Source organism: Pleurodeles waltl, chromosome 5, assembly GCF_031143425.1.
Source record: "Pleurodeles waltl isolate 20211129_DDA chromosome 5, aPleWal1.hap1.20221129, whole genome shotgun sequence".
NCBI classification, from domain to species: domain Eukaryota; kingdom Metazoa; phylum Chordata; class Amphibia; order Caudata; family Salamandridae; genus Pleurodeles; species Pleurodeles waltl.
In genome coordinates this window covers 524,586,569-524,614,061 of record NC_090444.1, presented here as the reverse complement: position 1 = coordinate 524,614,061, position 27,493 = coordinate 524,586,569, and the positions used below count along the sequence as shown (strand labels likewise).

The window sequence follows — 27,493 nt, the reverse complement described above, 5'->3', positions numbered from 1 at the left end:
TCACGGCCCAACCCATTAACCTTGCTTATGTCACTGCCATCTTAAAATGAAGGGATTCTCAGCACAACCCTATTGTGTTAGCCATCCCAACACAATTTAGAACACAAAAAAAAAAAACCACACCTCCTTGACACTGCCACATAAAGTGAAAATGAAGGTCATGTTTAAATAAGATAACCAGCACTGAACTATTCAGTGACAAGCCAACCATGCTGCTGATGTCTCACGTCGCAATAAAAACACTTTTCACAGAGATCATTTATAAACAAGCATTTGCGATACAAGGAGTCTCACGTTCAAGCTATTAGCGTTGTTAACTCCTAATTGGACTTTTCTTGCCACAAACTGAAAAGTAAAACAGTTTCAACATAAGCGAGCTGACGGCTGCCATGAGCGCAAAGCAAACACACAAAAGGAAATTGAAGTTTGCTCGCAGTGAAACATATTGGCAAAAGTGCAGTTATCCATGTAACCGGCAAAAATGTAACAGGGTTGATGCCATGCAAAGCGCTCCACTACTTCCCAGTGAGACTGCGCTGCCTACGAAATAAGGAGAAAAAGTAGTCCAGAACCCATATGGAAAACATGGAGCCTCGTAGGTTTTCAATAGTTGCCAGCTGCGCTGGAGGCGGGCTAAACACCGGAAAGGGCAGGACGTATGCATACCTTTCACTAATGAAATTAAGCGAATTGTAAAAGGCAAGTCCACGAACCAACCAAAGTGATGGGCCTGGTTACAGGCCCGTCAAGAGAGACCAGCGATAGAGAGGTTTACGCTAGACCATAAAAACTGATGGGGAATTCATTTCTGGAAGTTGAACGAAATTATACAATTAATCAATAAAGATCCATTAGAGTCACTGCACTAGATCTCCCTAGAAGGAGCAAGCATTTGCAATGTAATAGTCTTGGTTTACTTGAGTTGCAGCTAGTGGCATTTTAACTTCATAGCTGGACTTCTTTTGCCACCTTAATTGGTCAACCCAGCTACATATTTTGGTTCTGTCTGCCACAAAAACTCCAAGTACCCTGCATGTAACTAAAGGGCTAGGGGGCGTATGCGTGCGTATATATATACACACACACACTATGTGTGCGTACATATATTTGTGCGTACATATATTTGTGCGTACATATATTTGTGCGTGTGTGTATATATATATATATACACACACACACACACACACACACACTTGAGGTGCTGGACAGTGAGAGCCGATTCAAAGCATGAGCGCAAAGGAGAGACAAAAGAAATACAATAAAAACGTAACCAAAATAAATTGTTTCGTGCAGAGCCAGTATATAATAATCGTATTGTAAAATTATCAATGGACGGCAGTGCGCATCAATTGAAAGCGCCATGAGCAAGAAGGAGACAAAGGAAAAGAGTAGTTCTCACGTAAAACATATCAGCAAACGTGCAACAATCCATGTAACAGTTTTTTTGCGTATAAAAACTGCTGGCAGTGCTGAGAATGAAGTACACAAAATAGTTGAAGACATCCAATCCAGCACAAAAAAAAAAGTTTCAACAAATAGGGGGACACTTGGAAAAGTGCCTGGCTAATATGGAAAAATGCATGCTGTCCTATGAGCAATGGAGGCTCATTGGTGTGTAGGGCATCTAGAATTTATGCGAGATAGTAGATAAGAATATGGAGGATTGCGCCATATGACTACCTAGTAGCCAAGGCTACACTCAAAATTTAAGTAATGAGGACAGAAGGATTTACCATAGGACTCATGCCTGATGTAAATCAGAACAGAAGAAATATCTTGCATATGTCGTCATCTAGGTCCATGATCTGAAAACACCTCAAAACCATAAAGCAAAATGGCTGCAAAGTCCACTAGCACCCTCATTAACAAAGACTGGAAGCCCTGCTTAAAAGAGATGAAAATGTACTTTGATAAATCTGTGGCAGATATTGCAAGGAGGTAAAAGAACTGAAAGCATATATGCACAGTATGAATTTACAAGGCCCAAGTCAACTGTAGATAGAAAATGGCACTGACCAACTTGCTATTATGACAAACGTCATCATGAAGCAACCTAAGAGGGGGGAACTGAAAGTAGTCAGATGTTTGGCCAAGACACCTTCGATTTTCGAATAGGCCCAAAACCGGCTCACAGTTGGCTTAATTTGCCAGCATCTAACCAGGAACATACACGGGATATACTGGCCAAGTTGCCCTCTCAAAGAGCAGATTGCGCAGCACAAACTCCATGAAGAAAATCTTGTAAGGCAACAGTGAAATTCTGCTCTATCAAGACCTCTCTGCAGCCACTTTGCAGTGGCTAGGAAAAAAAAAAAAAAGGACTACTGACGAGTTATGCAAGAGTGCATTAAGTATCAGATGCAATCCCACTTGACACGCCCAGGCAGAATACAATTCAAATGCAAAGATTTTCGCAACAAAAGAAAACAAGATGCTTCTGATAATGGTGAAAGAACATTCAGGAGTACAGGAGAAGCCGTGCATTGGCAGGACCAGACGAGGAAGATGAGCTACAGATCCTCAAGAAGATTTTTATCCAAGCCTTGTTAAAAACTTAACTTTGAGCATGAAGCTGCACCAACTTTTACACTTAAAGTTAACTGCAATACAGGGTGAGAGAAGGCGATGCAAGCAAAAATAAAGGTACTCAACCATCTTTAAGTTTTATAAACTTGAGAATAAGAAACAGATTGGGCCAGTGCATATCAAGTGATACTTGCGTATATTGATGTAGTCTTGGGGGTAGGACATTTTGACAGAGACCCCTGAGGGATGAAACAACTGGTTGGGCCAACATGATCTACTGCAACCGTCAAACATGGTTGAGAAACAGCAGGGACCCTCCACGCTGAAGGTTTGACGAAGACTTGGTGATTCTGTTGAGAACTCAAAACTACTTCAAGACAATGAAAGCAACACCACCTCTTCAGAGCCACGAGAGAGCGAACAAGTAGGTGTGTGAGCAAGAGCGAGAGACCGTGTGAGTTTTTGCAGGGTAGAGAGTGAGCGAGCACAAGTCAGCAAGATTGATGTGGCAAGAGACCCAGTGTGCTCTCATTATTGAGCAGAGATATTTGGAGATAAAAGTACATAAAAACTAAGCACTACAAAATGCTTTGTTTCTATTTACCTTGCGCAATACTGCATAGTAGCATGTATCAATGTGTGTTGAGAGGAAAGAGAGATTCTTGCTGCAGACTATGTACATCATTTGCTTCTCGACCCATAATTTCAATCCTTCCCCATAATATGGTCCTCCACTGCCACATAATTATAATGGCCTCTACTACGAAGGGTGACACCACGATATATGCACTGTGAACATAATCAGGAATACCCCACAAGTATGCATATATTACATTTTCTCCCAGGCAGGTACAGAGTGGTGGGGAAGTAACACTGCCTCTTCCATATCAGATTCTTTTGTAAAAATCCAACCTGGTTGCAGAGCTTATTAGCATGCAAATAAGGAGGGGGGTACCAAAACCTGCTGCATCACCACCCCTCAGACGATCACATTTGCAGTATTTGGTCGACGCCGGGAAGCCAGACCGCTGTATCCCTCAGGGCAAGCAGACCTTGGTCTCAGCTGCTCAAAGCATTACCCTCCGTGGGGCAAAAATACCATCTCTAATAAGTTTCCCCAAACCAGAAATATTCAGAAAATAGAAGCCACGTGAGATTCTTTCCCTTAAAGTGACTAACATTTGACATGGTAAATATCAGTCACCTCTTCGTACACCCGCTGCCACCCTCAATCCGTTGTGCATCCGTGCTTATCTGGGGTTTTTAACCATTCAAAAAAGGACAATCTAAAAACAACACAAACACTCACGATTAAAGTGCCAAGACACACAGCAGCCTTTAGAACAACAAAACAACCACCAAGTTTAGATAAAAAGGAAGCAGCCACATTCTACCACTGAGACAAGGCTCTTTCTGCTCTTGAATATAGTACCTTGCCAAAAGGTATGTTGATGAGTAGCAGATGTGACAAAGCTGCTATTTGAGGCATCACGAAACGCATAATCAAACTTTCATCCTGTAGGTATCACACCACATGCACTAGTAAATCGGTTCTATAATGCCGAAACTGGGAGCTGTTAGAAATCAGCGCTATGAAGCATGCTGCAACAAGCATTGTCAAAGCCATTAAGTTTGACTAATCTATTGGCATTTTTTATTTTAAATATATGAATGTTACACATCAGTGAACACCACAGCAAAAAAAAAAAAAAAAAAACGCAACCAGTGTTGACTGTGCTACGTTTTTTGTGTTTTTTTTAAACACTTCGAGCCATGTTGCACAGCACCTCATGCAACATGAAAAAAAAAAAATGACAAAGGAAACAGATCTTGCCTAGGTGAAACCTACTGGCTTTGCCAGTGCATGGGCCTAACTGTATATGGGGTGGATCAATACCATGCATGGCAAATAAAGGGAAATAAAAACAGCATTAGGATGTTGTAAATGATGTCAGATTAAAATTTGAAAAAAACGCTTAGGTGAAGTGGAGGATGTCCCAGCAAAACTTTGGAGGGAGACAAAGAGCAAGCACAAAGCAAGATCGTGGCTAATATTCATCTGTTGTGTTTTGGGGAGACAATGTTTTTGCTTCAAATGTTTTCCATTTACAATGCCTCCGTTTTCTTAGACAGGCATTCATTTCTCTCTTCAGTTACAGGTTCAGTTAAACAAAAATACCATGTTCCTTTAAAGGTGCATGGCAAAGCCAATAGGTTTCACCTAAGAGAATTCCACCGACTTTTTTTTAATTTTTTTTAAACATATTGCAGAGACTAAACCTATTGGCTTTGTCAAGGCTTGTTTGGTATACAATTGGGTAGCCATAGATCTACAAATTAATTGGCCTAGTTCGCTTCAATATTCTCTGGAAAAAAAACTAAATATTTCCTTTATGCCTATCCCTGTTCATCCTCGGTGCCATCTTCCAATTACTTGGCATTTATGGATAATCATGCAATTATTTCCCACAGTGAAGGTTACCGTGCCATATGAAACACCCTTCAGTTTCTTTAATTTGTCCGATTGCGTTTCTAAGGGCTTAGTACACTAGTGAAACATCTAGGCCCACTTCACTGTTTTTGGCTCTAAGGGCTGATATAGAGGATTGGATATCCTTTATGTTTATCACTATTCCTTTAGAGGCTTTCGCTATCTCTCTTGCTGCACCCTCCATTTTGACTGGGATCGCCTGGCATTTTGTACTTAGCAATTGTTATTGGTTTTAGTGTCCTGGCTTTGACTGTCTTTTACCATTTTGTTTTGCTGAGTTTTGAATGAAGTCACTCATAGGGACCCAGTGGTATATCACCAGTCAACCCCTGGGAAAGTGTATGAAGGGCAGGGGCTACTGTGGCATCACGTTTATTCACACCCCATGAGGCCAGAATGTCTCGGCAAGTTGCCTTTCGGTGTAGGTGCTTACAGATTCCTCTGGGTTATCATAATAGTCCCAAAGGGTGGGCGTTATCAAAATGTATTCATTCTGAATCGCTTCGACACCTGGCACTGCTTAAGATTAGCATGGGTTTACGTTGTTTATGTTAGAAGATATTTTCTTGAAGATAGGAGTTCACATACAAGACAGCAGGCTCTTATTGCCATACGAGTAAGGCTTTGGAACAGGTTAGAAACTAGGGTGAAGTGCTCTGTCTCATCTTCAGTTACTCTCCCTCTCACCAGTCTTGCTCTGTAGATGCATTTTCAGAAAATTGGATGATGAAAATGATAATTTTCATCCTATCACTTTACTAACAGTAAACAATGCTGGGGGTTATGATGGAAAAGGGAGAAAGGCCAGGGGAAATTAAGAGGGTTTTTAAAAGGTACGAATGTTCACCCTAATGTGGGCATATTTGTTATCAGGTTAGCCTGGTAGGTAACCAGCACGGTAAATCACATGTCTGAATACACTATTTTTTAAGGAACCTACAGACAAAAAAATTAAAAATTGTCACATTGGGTGCTGGATCGGCTTTCTCAGAGGCTAATACAGCTTAATACCATGTCATGATTTTAGGGAATTATTTGAAGCTGTATAAAATGGTGAAGAATTTATTGCACTTTAATAAGGGATAAGCACATCAGACTGAATGCTTAGACATTTCTTCAGACTTTTTTTTCTCTTTTAGCATCAGCCCTAGATACTTGAGCTTTTTTGCAGATTGTCATAACCTGCTTTTGAAATACTAACATTCAAATCAAACTCCGATGTCTAACAATCAACACTTCACCATTTGAGAGGAAATGTTTCTGAAATGGTATTTGACAGAGCAGGGGAAGGACATAATTATTCTCTCAAACAGATTTCTCCAGGCATAGTCTTGAACATGCCATGGATGGCCAATGCGTTTTTGGTAAGAAGATCCATTCAACACTTCATATCAAGCTAAGAGTAATCCGTTTTAGATCCTGGGTTCTCCAAGTTATCAGAAAATTATATATTATTTTTATACAACCTCAGAGATTAGAGGGTCAAACACCACAATGTCCCACCAACAGAAAAGCATTTTCCAAGGTGATACAACTACTGCTACATAAACTGTCGACACCTCCAGTCTCGCAAATGGTGTATGGAGTATTTTCCATTGCCCTATTGGTCCCCAAGATGTCAGGGGGATTCAAGATGATCAGAGACTTCTAATTTTGCAACCACTGATAGCCATACCAGACATCATGGTGCTAGTTTCACATTCCAGTAGCGTTTAGTCATCAGGCATATTTCAGATTCTGCCTACGGGGCATTCAAATTACAATCCGCTCTCAAGTCCTCCCCAAGACTGCAGACCCAGTTGTGTCTTTCAGCTTCCCGGACCGGTTGAATGATCCCTGCCTGGACCAGAGCTATTTCATGCTTCAAAAGGGGCGGGTGTGGAATGTTCTGGTTACCGATGTTCTTCCCACAGATTCATTCTCAAGGTTCTGAAATGTCAATAGGTGCCATGACAGCATCCATAGAAATCCATTACTTCAGTTTAATGGACATTTTTACAACTCAAATTAGTTGGAATGCAAGGGCCTTGTATATCAAAAGGTTTTGCCCATTCCTTGTTAATGGGGAAATGTGTTAATACATAACCGCATACTAGCCAATTACAAAACATGCTGAATTTTTCAGATATTATATTTGCTTTTGTAAAGACATACTTTACACAATTACTTCTTAAGTGCCAAAACCATTTGGCTATTCCACTGACGACGTACGGCAGACTGGGAGAAGCCTTAGGCCACAAGGCTCGGCCAATTCCCCCTATGCTCAAAGTACACCCTTTTCTAATTTTAAGACCGACCCTTTGATCTGTTTTGGTTTAAAAAAAAAAAAAAAAAAAAAACCACACACACACACACACACACACACACTTCCTACTCCGTGTAGGGCCTCCTTAAGAGTTTGGCATCCTATGGCAGGATGTCTTTTTAAATCGGTTGCAGAACCAGAAAGCACAGATCCCAAAATTATTCTGAAAACCCTCGATTGCATTTTGTCCTCACTTGCATCCACACGGACCAAGCAAATTATTTTATCACAATGCGGTTCGTGAACAGAGAATATGTTCAAATTCTGAAATGGTTGAGTAAACACACTATAATATATATATATATATATACACACACACACACACACACACACGCGTAGACGTACACAAAAGTAAAGTGTCAGTCAATCAGTTCAGAGTTTAAATTCAAACCAAAACTGCAACATCTTGTGACCGTTTTAAGTATAAATCAATTATTGGGGGCTTTTGCTGTGCAACGAAAATTCAATTTTATCTGCCCTAGTAAATCCAACCCCACTCTGGCCCAAACTGCACCAAATGTCACAGGTTCAACCTTGTGTACAAACTTATTAAACAGGGTATACATTATCAGTTTCAAATTGAAATATGTGCCATCAATGTAGATTAGAGCAAAACGTTTACGTTAAATAAAAACACATTTATTGCTAACCAGCACTTTTTTGGATTCCTAGCTGTGGGCCCCTGCTTGACGAATCGGTACTGTATCAAACATTTATAAATTACTTTGCAGTCATGAAAATGACTGAACCACTTTATGGACATGCTAAAAGCTACGACTCAAACTCTCATAAAATAGGTCCCGTTACACTGTTTATTTTTTCAAATTACATAAGCCCTGGCAAGCAAACAAAGCTGTCACTAACCAGACTTAACAACTGATATAAATTTGAAGAGCAATACGTAAAAGGACAAAGTCAAAATAATCGTCTGAAAATAAATTCTTTACACCTTCCTTAACAGTCTAAGGTAATATTATAGTACACAACTGCTCAATGATGGTGAGGGAAACATCTACATGCACGAAAATACATCCGAAAGCTTTGAGGCAGATTACCAGAGGTACATTTTTCAAAACAAGTAATTTTAGTTCTGAAACGTTTTGTCGTGAGCCCTCATGAGGTGGTCAGAATGCTACTTTATTATAAAATTTGATAAAATCAAAGACGGCATGGATTGCCCCAAGTTCACTGTCACTGTATACGTTCTACCTTATGTCAAAAGATGACGCTGAACAACTGTTAATCATAAAAAGACAAAATGTTTGACAAACAAGTGTAGCCTAATGGCTCCTGCCAGTTTAGATCCCCCCTCCCCCCGAAAAAGAAAAATACAATGAACGATACAGTAAGAGGAACCAGCAGTGCTCAACTAAAAAGGTATAATTCGATCCAAAAAACAGATCCACATACAAAAACACAAACAGATGAAGCAAGAAATTTTCCGATGATGTGAGTGCCGGAAAGGGATAAAGGGAGGGGCGGGGGGGGGGGGAATACGGGGAAACAAGTCTTTAGCCAGAAAAAGTATAGCATATATGGACCAATAAAGCTAACAGATCAGGCTTATGTAAATTATGGTGCTTCTTTGGCTGGCAAGTTTCTGAGGTCTGTGGTGCTGGACGAGAACAAAAAGGTTGAACGAATAACTGCACCGATACATGTAGTTAAAAATGTCCTGAATGAAGACCATATGAGGTGGATCTGAACAGACCATCGAGCATAACATCTGTCAAGGACCAGCATCATACCAGGAGGTGAGGCATGCGCTTTAACAAAGTTGGACTATTTAGCAAGTAAACTATGCCTCTGGGTTCGTGTTCTCTCAAGCACTCTGTATCCACTGACCATTTGGCACGCCTTTCCGTAGCAAATCACAAGCCATAATGGCGACTATTAAAGAACACAACATGACATCCTCTAACTAATGCAGACACACAAGTCCCTTAAAGAAGGAAGTATTCACGCTTTCCCAACACTACTGTAACGTTCCCCTTTTAAATGGCTGAGAGACACTGTATGTAGGATCTGAACCACTTCACTGAAATGAGGGAAGCAGATGCCATTCTATTTAGTAATCGGTCTCCAGGAAAATTGGAGGCAGGTGGCCACTATAAAAACAGTAGGACACTTCCCTGTGATGACTCCTGTATTTCCTGCACCCATGAAAAGGATGTATGCGCAAAAGCAATACGCCACACATCATTAATGACAACCAGGCCTTTTGCCTCACTCACTGAATCAGAGCCACTGGAATTATGCGGCAGAGAGGGGAAAAAAGTGCATCAAGGTTGTCTAAATTGTTCAGCAAGAAAAGGCAAGTTATCTGGCATAATGCAGCATATTTTGAGGAATTACTTCATTATTTTGTCATTTTTACACGTGGTAAAAGTGCCTGAGAAAAGAGTTCACCTTAATTTGTACCAATTTAACACCGGCATACAATCAGCAACTGAAAGATGACCAGTCAACTTTTGCAAAAAAGCCTTTCAGTGCGCAGGATCATCAAGTCGCCACATTTATTATAACTTTTGATCATTGATAATATTAAAAATATATATATTTATGCAGATTTAGTATGTGGCAACCCCATAATTATACGAAAACAGCGGCAGCCAGAGAATGGTATAATTCCAGTAGCCCAGTAGACCATACAGCTAAACTAGTTTTTATCCAAACTGAACACTGCAGTTCCCAAATGCTATGGTTATTTAAGGCACATAATATCAGCACTTGGATGCACTAGATTTTAACAGCCTGACAAAAAACAAACATTCTAATGTAAACATGACCCAACACCTCTATAATGCTCCCAGCAAACAACCTACTCACTATTTGGTTTTTAGGGTCGAGCCTGCACATCGCAGCGAGATGCTTTAGTGTTTAGAAAAGGGCTCGGAGCCCTGTCGACGTCACGTCAGTCTTTTTCATTGGTTTGTGGGCTTGCCTAATAAAACCTGCTCGCTTTAATTAGTCCAAGGCATGCATACGTCATGCCTTTTCCGGTGACTAGCCCTCCTCGAGCACAGCGACCAAGTACAGAAAACATGCGAGGCTCGCTGTTTTCTGTTCGGCTCGTGGACTACTTTTTCCTCTAATTTACTAGCGCATTTCGCTTGGCAGAAGTCGAGCGCTTTACATAGTTAATTGCACTTTTTCAGTTAGTACATACATGCACTTTTGCCGATAGGTGAAAAGTCGGGTTATGAGTTTACAACGCTATCAGCTCTAACATGAGCAGACACGAGACCTGTTGCATTGTAAATGCTTGTTTTAAGTTACTGGTGTCCAATAAATTGGAGCATATTTCTTCCAGTACCCAACAACATTAGTCGAGGCAACAATAAGGAAACCCAAGGTTAATTGAAGAGTAGGTAGGTGTAGATGAAGCCCAATGTCTCTATAAGCCAATCATTCAGCCCAACCCTACTAGAGCAAGTGAAGTTATGGTGGAATGAGTTGTTATAAAAAGTACCCTTTACTGATATGGTCGTCTGCCACTAGCCTCTCACTTAAACCATATTGGTGCATCTGAAATAGATTGCCAACAGACAAAGCACCAACTGTCTTGGGGTTATGTCGATACTGAAATTCTATCTTTGACTGTGTTGAAAATATGGCACAAGCCTGAACCTAACAAGCAACACAGGACCTGTTTTGCCCTACTTAGTGTTCATCAGCCAGGTATAGCTTGGTTCCAGTTATACAACCTGCATGGGACCCATGTCTGAAACCATTCATGGGATGCTTCTGTTCAGGAAGAACCTGGCCTGCCAGTTCACATTCGGCTTTTCCTACAAGAAGCAGAGTCAAGTCTGAGGTGCATATGGCTGGGTCCAAACTGATGTGGCCTTGTAGGTAAAAATATGATGGACTGGGATGAAGACCCAAGCAATGCCAGAGGCTGAGGTTAACTCAAGCATTTCAGCCATCATCTTGTTGTTGCCCTAGCAGTATTAGAAGCAAGGTGATTCACAAGCACAGAAAGTCTAATTTTCACATCTTTCATAACCATGACAATAGATGGAATCCTGGCACACATCACAATCTGACCAAGTCTGCACTTTGCTGTTTTCATAACAGAATCATTCATCTCATTCACCTGGCAAGGTAGAAGCTCCCTACCCAATTACGAGGCAGGTTAAAATAAGTTGTCTTACTACACATAATGCTCTAAACATATTGGCTTTTCAATCAATCCTCACAACATAACTTCTTTCACTCACACTCTTCAGCATACTCCATTGATCTTGTTCACTTAGATCCTTGTCACACCATACACAACTCTTCTCTTGGTTGCCCAGTTAAGCTGATCTTCAGCTTCAATTTGTTCTCCAGTCACACTCACATCCTTTCAATATTTCAAAAGCTTCTCTTCTCTCATATTCCTTAAAATCTCACTATTCTTCACTCAAACTACATTCATGTCTGTAGAAAGATGGGTGTCTGCATAGTGCACTAAAATGAAGTACACTAAGCCTTTGGGGATTCTCTGGACTCTGCAGAGCCAGAAATAGACAGGCCTGGTGCTCTTTTTGGGGTAGTGTTGGCAAGCAGTTAGGCTTATCAAGGAGTCATGTTAAGCATTTGTTGTACTCAGAGGCAATAAATGGGCCAAAAAAAAAAAAAAAAAAAACACGCACCTCTCAGGCCAATTTAGAAAAACAGTTGCTTTTTATATATGCTTGAACTAAAGAACTTCGTTATAAGTAAGTCAAGCAGTTTTGAAATTAAAAATACTTAGTCGTTTCAAAAAAATAGACAGTGCAATTTTCAGAGTCTTCAAGAACAGTTTTACACAACTTACAATCCCAGTCTTCAGGGTTTTAGACTAGCACAGGCCAAGGTTCAGGTTGTTACAAAGAAAGCACCCACAGTGGAGCAGTGGACAGAGTTCCAAGTCAAAGTCAGGTGCCCAATGCTAATCAATGGAGACTGGGTGGTGGTGGTTTTGGAGGGGGAGGCTAATGAAGATGCGCTGCTCCCAGGTTAAGTACAGGCGGTGTCAGAAGTTGGTCTCCAGGGGTTGAGGTAAGCATTGGTGGGGGTGGCCAGGTGCAGAGAGTACCAACACAGCATCGGGCACTGGATACTATCCAATGAGGACAGGGGGTATCCACAGGCAAGTAAAGCAGGGTCATGGGGGTTGATCTCCTGGAGCTGGAGGTAAGTACAGGGGGGGGCCACAAGGCAGCACAATCCTTACACCATCATCGGCACAGGGAAGGCTGTGCAGAGTGCCAATACAATGATTGGCGCCTCATGTTATTCAATGGAGATGAATTTCAGAAGCAGGCTTCACCCCCTGGCCCACAGCTGCCCAGGTAAGCAGATATGCCAAGGGACAAAGACGGTCCAGCTCCCAAAGGACCCGGGGCACAAGGGTTTCTTGGGATCAGAAACACCTTACCAGGCAGGTAGGTCACGGTCAGGAGTCACCCTCGGATTTAGGCTGCAGACGTCGCTGGGGAGTTCGGCAGGGGTCAGCCCACAGTGGACTCTTGTTTAGAAGCGCTGGGGAGCCTTCATGGGAGTGGTGGGCCACTTGGACATAGGCCGTAGACATTAGGTGCAGGGGTGGTGATTTTACAGTTCCTCAGGCGGACTACTACTTCAGAGATGTAGTCTTTTGGACAGGTCTGCGGTCTTTCTTGAAGGCAGTCCTCCCAAGGATTTGGAGGTCCCTGGGCTGCAGGACAAGTGGTCTTTTGGGTGAAGGTTCTTTGAAGGCCCTGAGCAGGACTTTGTGCCATGTCATGTTTTCATTTTAGTTGTGCACTAAGACTCCCTGCCTGTGAAAGCAGCGCTTTGTGCACTTAATATGGGGGGGTCCATGAGGGTGGCACAATTTGTCTGTAGCCCTCAAGGGCCTTCCATTACTACCCCATGCCGTAAGTACCAGGGGTACCATTTACTAGGGAATTATGTTCCCAATTGGCACCCCTTTAGCTGCCACCATAACTGCAGTTTTGGGGGAAGACCTGGGACTGGAGACTGGTTAAGTAGGGGCCCCAGTGCACTTTCAGTCAAATTGCACCAGAAACCAATCAAAAAGTGGGAGAGTGACCATGGCACAAGAAGCACTTTCCTGAAATGCCCATTTCAATCTGGTCCGTTTTCAAATGAATTTGTGCAATCTTCCAATATTTAGAACAAGGCATCCGATTCCCATAATTTTCAACCACAGCAAATTGCTGAAATCCAAAAGATATGGTGTGAATGCTGATGTATACTTAACACCCTCTATCATTTGACTTTTGGCAACAGGAGATTCAGACTCACTACTCCGGGAGTCTATTTAAATTGTTTTTGATTCTTCCGATTCTGGCCTTTGAGTCTTCAGGGGGTGACTTACACTGCTCCGCCCCCAACCCCCCACCTCGCCACTTATATACTTGGTGCACATTCACAATCCCTGGGTTTTCACTTCTGAATATTGCTGAATCTTCTTTAAACGTAGCTTAACTTGTGCTTTGATTAGCAACATCTCGCAGTGAACTGCTTTCTCTCCTAGGTGCTTAGCTCCGATTTTCAGCGTAATTTTTTTAATTAACTGGAACAGTCTCAGTTTCTTCTTGTAACTTTGAAAATCAGAAAGTTGAGAAACCAAGAACATACATTGCAAACTAGCTCCTCTTACCTTTACCAGGATCATCAACTTATCCCTCTGGATCCACACAGCGATTTAGAGCCTGACTCAGAATTAGTTTCTGTAATCACCACTTTTTCTGTCTGTCATATTCACTGTCTGAGTTGCAGAGATCCACTGTGGGATTCCTGTATATTTCACAGCTGTGAAAGTCTCAAGCAAAACTTGAAGTAGCCCTTTCTACCCAAGATTCAATTTATTTAACAAACATGCCTCTTCAAGATCCAGTTACCTAATGCAGGAAGACACTGGACTTTGCTTGTTCTCATTGGACCCTATTTAACCGAGACATTGGCTGTAATCGATTTACTGCTTATTCCTGCAACTTAAGACTTTTCTTCCCTAGAAAGGTAGGTGTGTAGCCTCCATGGAATGAACTGTGAAGCAGGTAGCACAAGTAGTCAATTAAAAGGCCATTCACCTTACAATCTATGTATGCCCCACCTCTATGAATGCAGCCAGCACGCAACCCTCCTCATGACTCACTGTAATTTTGTCATGCCTGGTGAAAACAAAAAATGGATTGTGCTTGGACCCTGGATTGCATGGCATCTTATTTCTCACATTTTTCTGCAACAGCGGAGCTACAGGCAAGCTTCTCTGAACCGCTGCTCCTTCTGCAGACTGTTAACTGGGGAAGCACATTGTGACTGCATCCAATGTGCATTCTGCTCTATTTGTGGAACAAAATTATACTGATTTCAATCTGGTTCTGTCTACACTTGCGATTCCTTTGCCTGATTTTTTTGGCAGATGTAACCAGCAGTGCTCTTTACAGCAAACTGACACGGACATTCATACAATAATTATTCAAACTCTACCTGGGGCTCCCATCTCCTTGCTCTAAGCACTGTCATAACAGAACATGCATGTGACAAAACCTTTATCTGAATTAAGCGCATGATTTTATTTTCTCTGCTTTGCATTAAACCAATCACTACAATACATGGTATACTTTAATATTTCATCAATACTCCTGGTTTGCCAGCACATTGCACTCTGCGGAATACAGGAATTAAGCTCAGGGTGCAACCCCAAAAAAGCGGATACATATCAACTAATGCCTTCGATCTGGCTCCACTATACATATGCATAAGTGTAGGAAGTTGGCTCTGTATGTGCTATTTCAAAGTAAGGAATAGCATGCACAGAGTCCAAGGGTTCCCCTTAGAGGTAAAATAGTGGTAAAAATAGATAATACTAATGCTCTATTTTGAGGTAGTGTGGTCGAGCAGTAGGCTTATCCAAGGAGTAGTGTTAAGCATTTGTTGTACATACACATAGACAATAAATGAGGTACACACACTCAGAGACAAATCCAGCCAATAGGTTTTTATATAGAAAAATATCTTTTCTTAGTTTATTTTAAGAACCACAGGTTCAAATTCTACATGTAATATCTCATTCGAAAGGTATTGCAGGTAAGTACTTTAGGAACTTCAAATCATAAAAATTGCATGTATACTTTACAAGTTATTGACAAATAGCTGTTTTAAAAGTGGACACTTAGTGCAATTTTCACAGTTCCTGGGGGAGGTAAGTTTTTGTTAGTTTTACCAGGTAAGTAAGACACTTACAGGGTTCAGTTCTTGGTCCAAGGTAGCCCACCGTTGGGGGTTCAGAGCAACCCCAAAGTCACCGCACCAGCAGCTCAGGGCCGGTCAGGTGCAGAGTTCAAAGTGGTGCCCAAAACGCATAGGCTAGAATGGAGAGAAGGGGGTGCCCCGGTTCCGGTCTGCTTGCAGGTAAGTACCCGCGTCTTCGGAGGGCAGACCAGGGGGGGTTTTGTAGGGCACCGGGGGGGGACACAAGTCCACACAGAAATTTCACCCTCAGCAGCGCGGGGGCGGCCGGGTGCAGTGTAGGAACAAGCGTCGGGTTCGCAATGTTAGTCTATGAGAGATCTCGGGATCTCTTCAGCGCTGCAGGCAGGCAAGGGGGGGGATTCCTCGGGGAAACCTCCTCTTGGGCAAGGGAGAGGGACTCCTGGGGGTCACTTCTCCAGTGAAAGTCCGGTCCTTCAGGTCCTGGGGGCTGCGGGTGCAGGGTCTCTCCCAGGCGTCGGGACTTTAGGTTCAAAGAGTCGCGGTCAGGGGAAGCCTCGGGATTCCCTCTGCAGGCGGCGCTGTGGGGGCTCAGGGGGGACAGGTTTTGGTACTCACAGTATCAGAGTAGTCCTGGGGTCCCTCCTGAGGTGTTGGATCGCCACCAGCCGAGTCGGGGTCGCCGGGTGCAGTGGTGCAAGTCTCACGCTTCTTGCGGGGAGCTTGCAGGGTTCTTTAAAGCTGCTGGAAACAAAGTTGCAGCTTTTCTTGGAGCAGGTCCGCTGTCCTCGGGAGTTTCTTGTCTTTTCGAAGCAGGGGCAGTCCTCAGAGGATGTCGAGGTCGCTGGTCCCTTTGGAAGGCGTCGCTGGAGCAGGATCTTTGGAAGGCAGGAGGCAGGCCGGTGAGTTTCTGGAGCCAAGGCAGTTGTCGTCTTCTGGTCTTCCGCTGCAGGGGTTTTCAGCTGGGCAGTCCTTCTTCTTGTAGTTGCAGGAATCTAATTTTCTAGGGTTCAGGGTAGCCCTTAAATACTAAATTTAAGGGCGTGTTTAGGTCTGGGGGGCTCAGCTCAGGACACCTTAGGGGCTGTCCTGACTGGCCAGTGACTCCTTGTTGCTTTCTTTGTTCCCTCCAGCCTTGCCGCCAAAAGTGGGGGCCGTGGCCGGAGGGGGCGGGCAATTCCGCTAAGCTGGAGTGCCCTGCTGGGCTGTGACAAAGGGGTGAGCCTTTGAGGCTCACCGCCAGGTGTTACAGCTCCTGCCTGGGGGAGGTGTTAGCATCTCCACCCAGTGCAGGCTTTGTTACTGGCCTCAGAGTGACAAAGGCACTCTCCCCATGGGGCCAGCAACATGTCTCTGGTGTGGCAGGCTGCTGGAACTAGTCAGCCTACACAGACAGTCGGTTAAGTTTCAGGGGGCACCTCTAAGGTGCCCTCTGGGGTGTATTTTGCAATAAAATGTACACTGGCATCAGTGTGCCTTTATTGTGCTGAGAAGTTTGATACCAAACTTCCCAGTTTTCAGTGTAGCCATTATGGTGCTGTGGAGTTCGTGTTTGACAGACTCCCAGACCATATACTCTTATGGCTACCCTGCACTTACAATGTCTAAGGTTTTGTTTAGACACTGTAGGGGTACCATGCTCAGGCACTGGTACCCTCACCTATGGTATAGTGCACCCTGCCTTAGGGCTGTAAGGCCTGCTAGAGGGGTGTCTTACCTATACTGCATAGGCAGTGAGAGGCTGGCATGGCACCCTGAGGGGAGTGCCATGTCGACTTACTCGTTTTGTCCTCACTAGCACACACAAGCTGGCAAGCAGTGTGTCTGTGCTGAGTGAGAGGTCTCCAGGGTGGCATAAGACATGCTGCAGCCCTTAGAGACCTTCCTTGGCATCAGGGCCCTTGGTACTAGAAGTACCAGTTACAAGGGACTTATCTGGATGCCAGGGTCTGCCAATTGTGGATACAAAAGTACAGGTTAGGGAAAGAACACTGGTGCTGGGGCCTGGTTAGCAGGCCTCAGCACACTTTCAATTGTAAACATAGCATCAGCAAAGGCAAAAAGTCAGGGGGCAACCATGCCAAGGAGGCATTTCCTTACAATAAGTATCTCCTAGTAAGCATGCTCCAACACCTTCAATACTTTTGCCTAATTTACCTCTTCCTTTGGCATCTTCTTTCTCAAATGCTTTATTACCTCCCTATATGTTTCCATTACCAAATCAGCTGGAACATTACTAGGTGGAACCCTGCCAAGCAACAGCAGCCTTACATTCTAACCAAACTTTTTTCTTTCTTTTCCGGAACAACTTAAAATAATGTATCCAAATCATTGCAAAGCACCACCAAAATGGTCTCTGTCCTCTTTCTAGCATGTATTTAGTTCTGCTCTCAATTTCTGTTAACGGTTGTAAAATTAAAGAGTTAACCCTGGGTCCAAACATGTACATAATTCCCTCCATGAACGTGTTGCCACAGAAATTGCCATGACTCTGCTTTATATTCAATCATGACCACATTCACTTGTTTCCATTGTGTAAACCCACTCCAAATTCCTTTAACTATTCAAGATTATTATTAACTTAATTTGCCGCTCCTTTGAGCAGATACTTCAATTCATCCAAATTCTGAGTATCCTATTTATATGAATTCCATGCAGGATTTCTTCAAACCCGAGAAGCAATATTTATTTCCCCCCCTTTTCAGAAGGTGTTTTTCTAGAGAAAGTATTAGAGGTATTGGTGCAGAAATTATGGTAGTGGGTATGGTAAAGAATTTGTTCCTGGTGTTTCTTGTAGTAATTTCCGATTGTTGCTTTAAGAGAAATAACAAATTCTTGTTCCATAAGGAGACTTAATCCCAAGCAGATGTTTCTGCAACCACACTTTTTTTTCTTAGTGGTTTCAAGCTGTTTCGGGGACCAGAACAAATTAGTTAATGGCAATTTGTCTTCTGCAGCTAAAATGCATTTCTACATCTTTGTTCAGTCCCTTTTTAATACTGTTCAGTCTTGGACTCTGTCCACTTTCCCATTGTCTCATTTTGAGTTTTCTTCCCCTCGTTGGACTCGATGTGTTCCAATCCAAAGGGAAAAAAAAAAAAAAAAAAAAGTTGGGCGTTTGATTGTAATGTTCTGTTAAAGATGGGCCTACATCTGTTTCTGTAACGCTCTTAAACCATAGGTCTGAAGCAGGGAAAGGGGGGGGAAGGGGGGTCAGGTGGAAGAAAATAAGAGGAGTTCCACCCATGGCATCCGCCCCCAACGTCCCACCCAGTTGAGCAGGTGATCCCTCTCAGGGCCCGTCTGATATGCTGGACTCCGATCTACCCCATCCACGTTCTGCCCACTGGTACCCAGCGGACCAGGTGGCAACCTACAAGGCTGGGTGACCGTGGAAACCTCCGGCACCATAATATCCCTGGAGGTTCTGCAAGGCTGGGGTCAGCGACCTCTGATCTTCCTAGAAAACGTTGTTATTTGTGATCAAGCTCTGGACCAAATCTCAGGAGACATGTTGCATCCTGAAAACGGACAATGTAGTGGCAGTACATTAGATAAACTATCTAGGAGGCAACGAGTCCACAGCACTGACGACCTCTCAAGGCCTTTCTGGGAATACTGCCTGGCAAACCAGATCTCGGTAACGGCAGAACATCTCTAGCTCACTTGGCCTACAGGACGATAAACACCTTCAGGTCCTCTATTTCAGCAGGGCACGCAAACACGGGGGACCATCCGGTGAGAGATCATCCCTTGGTGAGGAAACTGATGCAGGTAATCTGCGTATCGCTTCCACCAGAACACAGATATTCCGCGTTCGAGGATGTTAGCCAGGTTCTTAAACTTTTCCTATCATGGCAAGCCAATAGGTAGCTCTCTAGGAAGGAGCTATCTGCCAAATTGGCTACCCTCTTGTGTCTCAATCATTTGGGCTCTGGACCTTGCAGGTAGAATATTCACCCCGCATGGGTGAATTTCACATATATTGACGAACCAAATGTAATTTGTGTGATTTCTTACCCTTCCTTTCCAGATTCCTCAAATCTATATGTGGTGCGATGTATTAAGAGCTACGAGGCCATGATGATATTCAGCCCAGCAGGAAAAAAAAAACAAAAAAACACACAATTACTGATTGCGCTCAGGAGGCTCTTTTGGGCAGCATCTTTCCTTGCCCATTATTGCGAGATGGGTGATGCAGGAAACTGGCAAACAGGGGTGTGGAATTTCATAAAATCTACTTGTCCATGGGATGTGTTGCTTCATAACTCCACTTGTCCCTTCAGCAGCAATATCATTATATAAGAGCTCTGATAATAGCCTCTCTGATTATGCCAGGGGTCATACTATAGTACGGGTTGAATACTAGCAATTCCCTTATTTTGCCACAGGTCTGCATACTGGGACTAGAGGTAGCAGTAAGCAATAGTTCCAGGGTTGGTGTGCCTTTTTGAGAATAAGTCAAACCAAATAACGTGTAGGTTTTTAGAGGTTTCCACTAGCTCTAATATTTTCCCATGTTGGAAATTTTCTCCTTGACAAGGGCATAAGGTAAAATGTCTTCCAGCTTTGGGAAGCAAGTGGCTGGAGGGAAAGTGAACTTGCTCAACAGAAATTAGAGTTCAGATATTTGAGTAATTTCTTGTGAATTCATAAAAGCTATAAATATACAAACAAGAGGACATATGCCATGGGTGCACATTTGACATCAAGAATTGGGCATCTTGTTTCGTCTGGTGGCAACCAAGATCTTCTCTTTTATACAGAGATACTGTGGTAATGTGTGCTTTTGTGACCAAAAAATGTTTATGCTTATGTTTGATAAAAACAGCGAGGGCCCGGCAGCTCTCAACAATAAAAAGTCTTATAAAAATGATGTCCATACAAGAAACTCATTGACAAAACCAAAAGGCTGGCCACCAATGTGAGACCTATCGGCTTTGCCAGTGCTTGTTTATTTTAATGTTTCAGTACATTCCAATCCTGAAACTACTCCTTTCTGCCAACTTCCATTCCCTGTAATTAGAGATCGAGAAAGGCCGCAAAATCAGAGCCTTGCTACAATCCAAACCCTAATACAATAGGAGCCCTGGCATACTCGGATGATATTATCAGGGCTCTGGTATGAGAATGTTGTTATGGCGTATCTCAGTATTTGGCCCTAAAAGAGAGACAATTTAGTTTCCAACAGTACAAGAAGATTCATGATGTACCTCAAGTCCTGAACATTTTATTTTGAAATCAAAGAATAATCACTCTTGCTTACAAGCGTATCCAAATATTTGCATCTAATCGGAGAGCATTTAACTTAGCCTCATATTGTTAACCTTTTCAAACGTATGTACACTTTTTTTTTTAAACCTGAAAAACGGTCAGTAATGCGGTGCCCTTAAAACATTTATTTACAGCATTCACTGTAACAAGGAAGGCTTTCCATGAATGAGATGTAAATACAAGTTTGAACACCATTAACATACGGACACGCACACTACCTCAATGGCAGACAGTCCCCTTCCTTGTACACTGGCAGCCAAAGTGTTTGTGCTGCAGGGGGTGGGCCTCCCTGTCACAAGGACAAAAACAAACATTAAAGCTTGTTGCCCTTGACCCCAAACAATGGACTATATTTATACCTTTCTAGGGCTGCATTTGCATTGGGGATTTTTTAAACGCAAAATCTGCGCAAACTTACAAAACACAATTGTATTTTGTAAGTTTGCGCTGCTTTTGCGGCAAAAAATTATGCAAATGCCGAGCCAAAGAAAGTATAAATATGGGCGAATATGTCCAGAGCGTTGTGCAATAGCAGTTCCACATCCCTGCATGATCAGAGATCGAAACTCTACTCGACCACTAGCTATGGCCAGTTTTATTTTATGAGATGGAGCTATTCTGTACAGTCAGAAACTGAATCAGCAATTAAGATGCCTTTAAATCTTATTCTGGTCACATGTGCACTGTGTTCAGACAGAGGTCACAAGTCAGTTTGTCTTCATGCAACGCAAATACTTTTCCTTGTGACTGCAGAGTTCCAGCATTTTGTAAGGTAAATTGTCTGACCTATGTGAAATTAAAGGCTTTTGGTATCAGGTTTTTCCTAACACACAACATGTACATAACTAAGTCAACGTACAAAAATTTCAAAATATAGATTTCAGTAGCTGTGAAAGGTCATTTTTTCTACTTCTGTGTGACGGGGCGGGGGGGAGAGAAAGAACACTTTCCTTGGCGATTTGCAAATAATTGTTTTCCGAGACCCAATTTACAGATTGTTAATACAGTATATAGTTATCAGTACAGCTGCAAGTTAGTGGGAAGGTTTATGGACATTACTTGGAAATGCATTATCCGAATAGAACAGTGCACTACCACATCATGCTTTTGTAATATATTCATTTAAAGGGAGTATTTAAACAAACTGAGAAACACTCCTAACCTGACGGCAAAGCTATCAGTAAACTAAGAGGCAAGTCATGCATGGATCATGTGTACCCTTTTTTTCCAGCAGAAATGCTGAACTCACATATTGGAAGATGCACTTATGCGAAAATATAATATTTGACTAGGATTCCGCAATTTGAGACGCGTTTCTGGGTCAATTACATTACAGTTAGGTTGAGTAGATTATTCAAGCTACTCGAACTGCAGGTCTACTAACATTTTTATGATTTGAGGCCTGATGATGAAACACCTTTACCGTATCAGATCTGAGCATTCAGTATGTTTGGCCCCTTTCTAACCTGATTGGTCTTATTTGAGTGACATTGAGGATTTCAGAAGAGTTGGTGAATAATTCAGGAGTGGAGGGAATATAGGCCAATGTATGCACGATACTGCATGTACCAGAGCGGTGGGAGGCACACATTACCAGGAACCTTAAGTACTGTGTGATTCTCGCTGTGCAAGTTATCCAGTAGCTGGCGGGGAGTGAAGGATCTGGTTCCGTAAGTAAAAAGGACGTTGTGTGCCCTTAATTACAACAGAGTGCTATTGGAATTATGCAATTCTGAGGCCACTGCCTTTTCCCACATTATTATGGGGTGGTCTCAAATTCTATCTTCTGCATATTTTTTTGATTTCAGGGCCAGAATAAAAGGGTTATTTTTTTTAGCTCAAATAGATAAAAACTACCGCGTGAGGTGCTGTATGAAGTCAGATCCTTGGTTGTGAAGAGGCGGGTCACCTTTCAGTTGTTCACTGCCGTATTTTGGTTTTAAACCAGTGCTTTATACCGGCACTTTTATTGTTTTGACAGGCGGAGTACTGGCACTCCTCAAGAAAAATATACTTTTCATTGGCGAGTATCGGAAACAAGCAGGTACTCTGACACAGAGAACCTGCACTACTATTTTTGCATTTTAAGCACTGTTTTAAAAGAATATTTACTGATGCAATACCTTTGCCCATACGACGAAGACATGCTTAACACTCACAAATGTGTTAAGTAATAATGGGAATCGTTACGTCGCACGTGCGTTTTTTTCTTCTTTTTTTAATATGCACAAATTAGTCAACGTCGTAAAATAAGTGGCGCTATGCATAGGCCTGGGCTGTATCCTGATCTGTCCGCTTCCTTTTGGCCTCTCCAAAGAATATTTTAATTGATTAAATTGCAACAAGCTTTTAACGGCAGAGCTCAGCAACAGAATAATCATCCTGAAACAACCGCTCGCTTTTGGAAATAAAGATCTGGTTGGTTTACTCAACTGATGGTGGTCCAAGTCAAATTCCATTAATACAGTTGGTATATAGATCAAAACCCAGTGTGTTCATGCCCAAACGCGATTTTTTTTTTTCCCCCCCAGTTAAAAGGTGTTAAATATATACAATATTTTGCCCTTTGTTTCAACCAAAAGTAGATTCTCTGGCGGCAACGGTCAAACGACAAAGGCATCTTTGCCATTTACAGCAACACCGGGTCAAACGGCTGCGTCGAAAAACATCCGAGACCAGTACTGAGTGACACAACTGACATCTCAAAGTTCAAGAACTAACTAACATCTATTATGCCGCCCTTTTATAATATTCAACATGGACTCTGCTGAAATTAAGATATGACATCCGACCCGTTAGCATTCAAATCAAAGCCAGACTCCGAACACTGTACTAGGGCCCGATGCTACACAAACCCTAAGCAATAACAGTCAAACCATAAAGACTGTGAGAAAAACACAGATATGCAAGCCTCCGCTCTTTGAAGGAAACACAATGAAATAAACCATACAGCGAGGCGGGAGGCGTTAATACCAATAGAGAATTAACACACGTTGCCCCTTCCTTTAAAACAAAAGTGCGTTGCTCCTCCTACACGGTGAGACCCACCTTCTCCTCCACAGCGTGCGTAATTATTGTTGCGTATTTGCGGCTGAGCCAACGGAAAAAGGCCGGGACTCCCATGGCTGCGGCGCTGGCGGGGAATGATGAGGCTCAAGCGGTGGCCGCGGCAAGGCTAGCTTCTACCTTAGCCGCGACAAGTTTTGAGAAGGAAGAGGAAGAAGACGGGATCAAGATCCGGTAGGAGTAAACCACACCGGAAGGAGAAGCGCGGGACGACCTTTAACCTTTGTGTAGGGGGCGGGGACAAGGAGGGAGGCGTGGTTGCACAAGGCAATTACGCTTCTTGTGAAGACACAGGGGGAATCCGAATGCGACATTATTATACGTCGTACCTTTTGTGCTATATTTAAACTCACCTGAGGTTTGGTTTTTATTATGTTTATTAGCAACATCGACGAATCCAGTATTTCTTCTGATCAAATAAAACAGGTTTCTACGTTTACAAGGCATTCTGGTGTGGTGGCATTAGGTTGAAATGGCGACAACAGGGAATCAAAATTTCTGTCAGGACAGGAGGCTCCGATTTTACTACATGACCGGAGGCTCATATTATGCAGTCTTTTCTTGCTTTCAATTCAAAAAGCAGCCAAGAAATAAACTACATTTCCCAAGGAAAGTGAACTACAAAATGACATCACAATGAGGACAGCCAATAGGACATCGACCATAGCTACTAATACATTGATTGCGAACAAGTTCTCTTTTCTTGCTGCTCGCAGTCAAGATAACTACTCTACTTTCATTCAAATATTTCTTACTTATGTGCATTTTTAGTGTTATGTATATTTTCATTTGACTACATGCTCTATATTTATATTTCTTATCGCTTTCGTGCTCGGTTTCTCTTTTTTCCCTTATGACGCCTCACGCGTCTACCAATGGTTATTTGTAACCGCTGTAGACACATGCAGCCGGCGCTTTACTTCCGCGTCCTCTTTACCCGTTGCCTTTTGTTTTCTGTTATGATGTAAGTTAGTTCTGGAAGCTGAGCGATCGATGGTTCCAGCGGCGACAGTTGGAGTAGCCTCTGGGACGATCGGACGCCAAGTTGTGTTGCTTAAGAATAAACTACAAAACGGAACCTGTGCCGCCTATTTGAGACCCTTTATACTCACCACATTTTGGCGATGAGTTATCTCAGCGCATACACAACCTGGCTGTCCATTATTCACAAATTCACGTGCTTTTCATCGAGAGATCAGGAGACCGTGTGCGTAGCAGAGCCGTTTGTGGAGCTGGTCATGGACTGTGGAGGTGTTCCGTTTCACTCCCGGTTCTAAGGTGGTGAGTGAGTTCGGTGTGCCTGTGTTTCACTCCTTACAACTTTGGAGTACTGGAAGTCGTTCCTTCTCATTCCCGATGTCGGAGTGGTGGGTGAGTCTTGTGTGTCTCTCTCTCTAGCTCCGTACGCTTTCAGAGGATTGGTGGCCGCGTAGGGGCAGGCGTGGCAAGCACAAGGTACGCGCTGTGTGTTTGGCAAAACCACGGGAGGTAAAAGGACTCCCCGCAGCCTATTTTGACACACGCATGCACTCGAGCTCTCCTCACACATGTGCTTCTGTTCATCGAACATTCCAGGATCACTTCAGCACGCGCATGCGCTCGAGCCCTCCTCGCGCGTGCGCTCGTATCATTTCTTGAGGATTACAGTGTCGTCATAGCCGGCACCTTTCTTTCTGGAAGACTATAACTCTCAGCTCAATGAGACACTTCCTCGTTGGAACTAAAGAAACACTAATTCATGAAGCATTACATATTATAAGGATTTTATAGGTGAAAAACAAAAAACTAAATATATATATATATATATATATATATATATATATATATATATATTTTTTTTTTTTTTTTTTTTACATCATTGCCACACTGGGAAATATCATTACACCTCCTTCTTTTCTACAACAGCCTGGCCAACCAGATATTTGTTGGGAAGACTGGATAGGCATCCTAGAGAACTACATTGTAGCTTTGGATGGTCAACACTTTTTGCCAGCTAGAAAAAAAGCTATTTTGCTAAGTGCACTCGGTAATGAAGGCCAAAGAATCTTTAAGTACTTACCACCTGTGATGGGACCTAACGGTCAGCCAATGGATGACATCTATAAAGAAGCTGTAAAACGGTTAGAAAATAGATTCGCAAAGGAGGCAAATCTAGTTATGACTAGGTACAAGTTTTATACGCAACCGCAACATGAACATGAATCTATTGATGACTTTGTGGCTAGGCTCAGGGAACTCTCGTTAAGTGTCGATTTGGGAATATGACAGAGGAACTTATCCGAGATCAGTTAATCGTTCAATGCAAAGACGAGAAGATACGAGAGAGGCTATAGGCAGCGAAGGACCCCACACTCACGGAAGCTATTGGAATGGCAAAAGTAATCGAAGAGTCACAGTTGTGTATGAAAGAACTGAACAGATGAGATAAGAACAGTGATGCTTTTTCGGTTAGTGCTGTTCATGACGACATCATATCAAACGAAGTTTGCGTTCTAAAGAAAAGAGGCAAGAAAGAATATGAACAGTTCTCTAGGAACAAGAAAGACTGTGCACGTTGTGGCAGTACTTTTCATGACTCTGACTCTGCAAAGTGTTTTGCAAGCAACAAGATTTGTAGGAGATGTGGGCGTAAGGGGCACTACGCAAGAGTTTGTAAAGAACCCAGCAAAGGGAATAAACATTCTACTGTGGGTGCGGTTGCAGATACAGATTCAGAATATTATGACAGAGTTCTTGTATTACGTGATGACATTCTTTTTTTGAGTGAGAGCAACCAAGAACATAGAGGTACAATGATTAGACCCTCTGCTCTTTTTATTGTATATGGGGAACAAGTGGAACTTATGGTTGACTCCGGATCCATGTATACTGTTATTCCGGAATACCTATTTCAGAGACATTGGAGGGGAGTTAAGCTTTTACCCAAGGATATTAATCCAGGAGGGTACCAAGGGGAGTCTATAGACATCCTGGGGTACATGGAGGGCAATATTCAATATGACTACCAGTCGGTGAAAGGGAAACATTTTATTTTATGAGTGCCCTGACACTTGTTTATCAAAATCTATGTTTCAACAGAGAGCCCGGCAATTCTTGGGTGGATGCATCAATTTGATCTAAATATTATGATCCACCCTAGGGTTCCCAATCGAGTGTTGGCAGTGGAGGAACCTACTTTGGATGATGTGTTAGAGGGTGCAAGAAACGTGTTTGATAAGAAGTTGGGATGCCTCAGAGGTTATGTCCATAGAGTACGCGTGAAACCGAATGCTGTTCCTACTCAAAATAGATTGAGAAGGGTACCTTTGGCGGTTCGTGATGACTTGAAGCGTTTGTTGGGGGAGATGCTGAGTGAAGGTATTATTGAGTATGTGGAAGCTTCTGAATGGATTTCACCTGTAGTAATCACTCAGAAGGCTAATGGAAGTTTGAGATTCTGTGTCGATTTGCGCTCAGTGAATCAGAACATAGTAGTGGATATGTTTCCTCTTCCCAATATCAATGAGTTGTTGATTCTAGTGAAAGACCAGAGGTATTTCTCCAAATTAGATCTTAGGAGGTCATACCATCAGATCAGGCTGCATGAAGATTCCAAATCTCTCACAGCTTTCCTCACCACAGAAGGGACCTTTCAGTTTAAA

The 27,493-nt window shown here is 42.7% G+C and overlaps 1 protein-coding gene across 1 annotated transcript in view; it reads right to left on the bottom strand.

Moving 5' to 3' along the window:
• Positions 1–24,041, bottom strand: part of XRN2 (5'-3' exoribonuclease 2) — a 705,538-nt gene extending 681,497 nt beyond the window's left edge. Inside the window, exon 1 of the mRNA XM_069234351.1 lies at positions 23,835–24,041. Coding sequence (XP_069090452.1) covers positions 23,835–23,909 — 75 coding nt within the window. The 5' untranslated portion in view covers positions 23,910–24,041. The remainder of the gene's footprint in view (positions 1–23,834) is intronic.
• Positions 24,042–27,493: the final 3,452 nt, after the last annotated feature.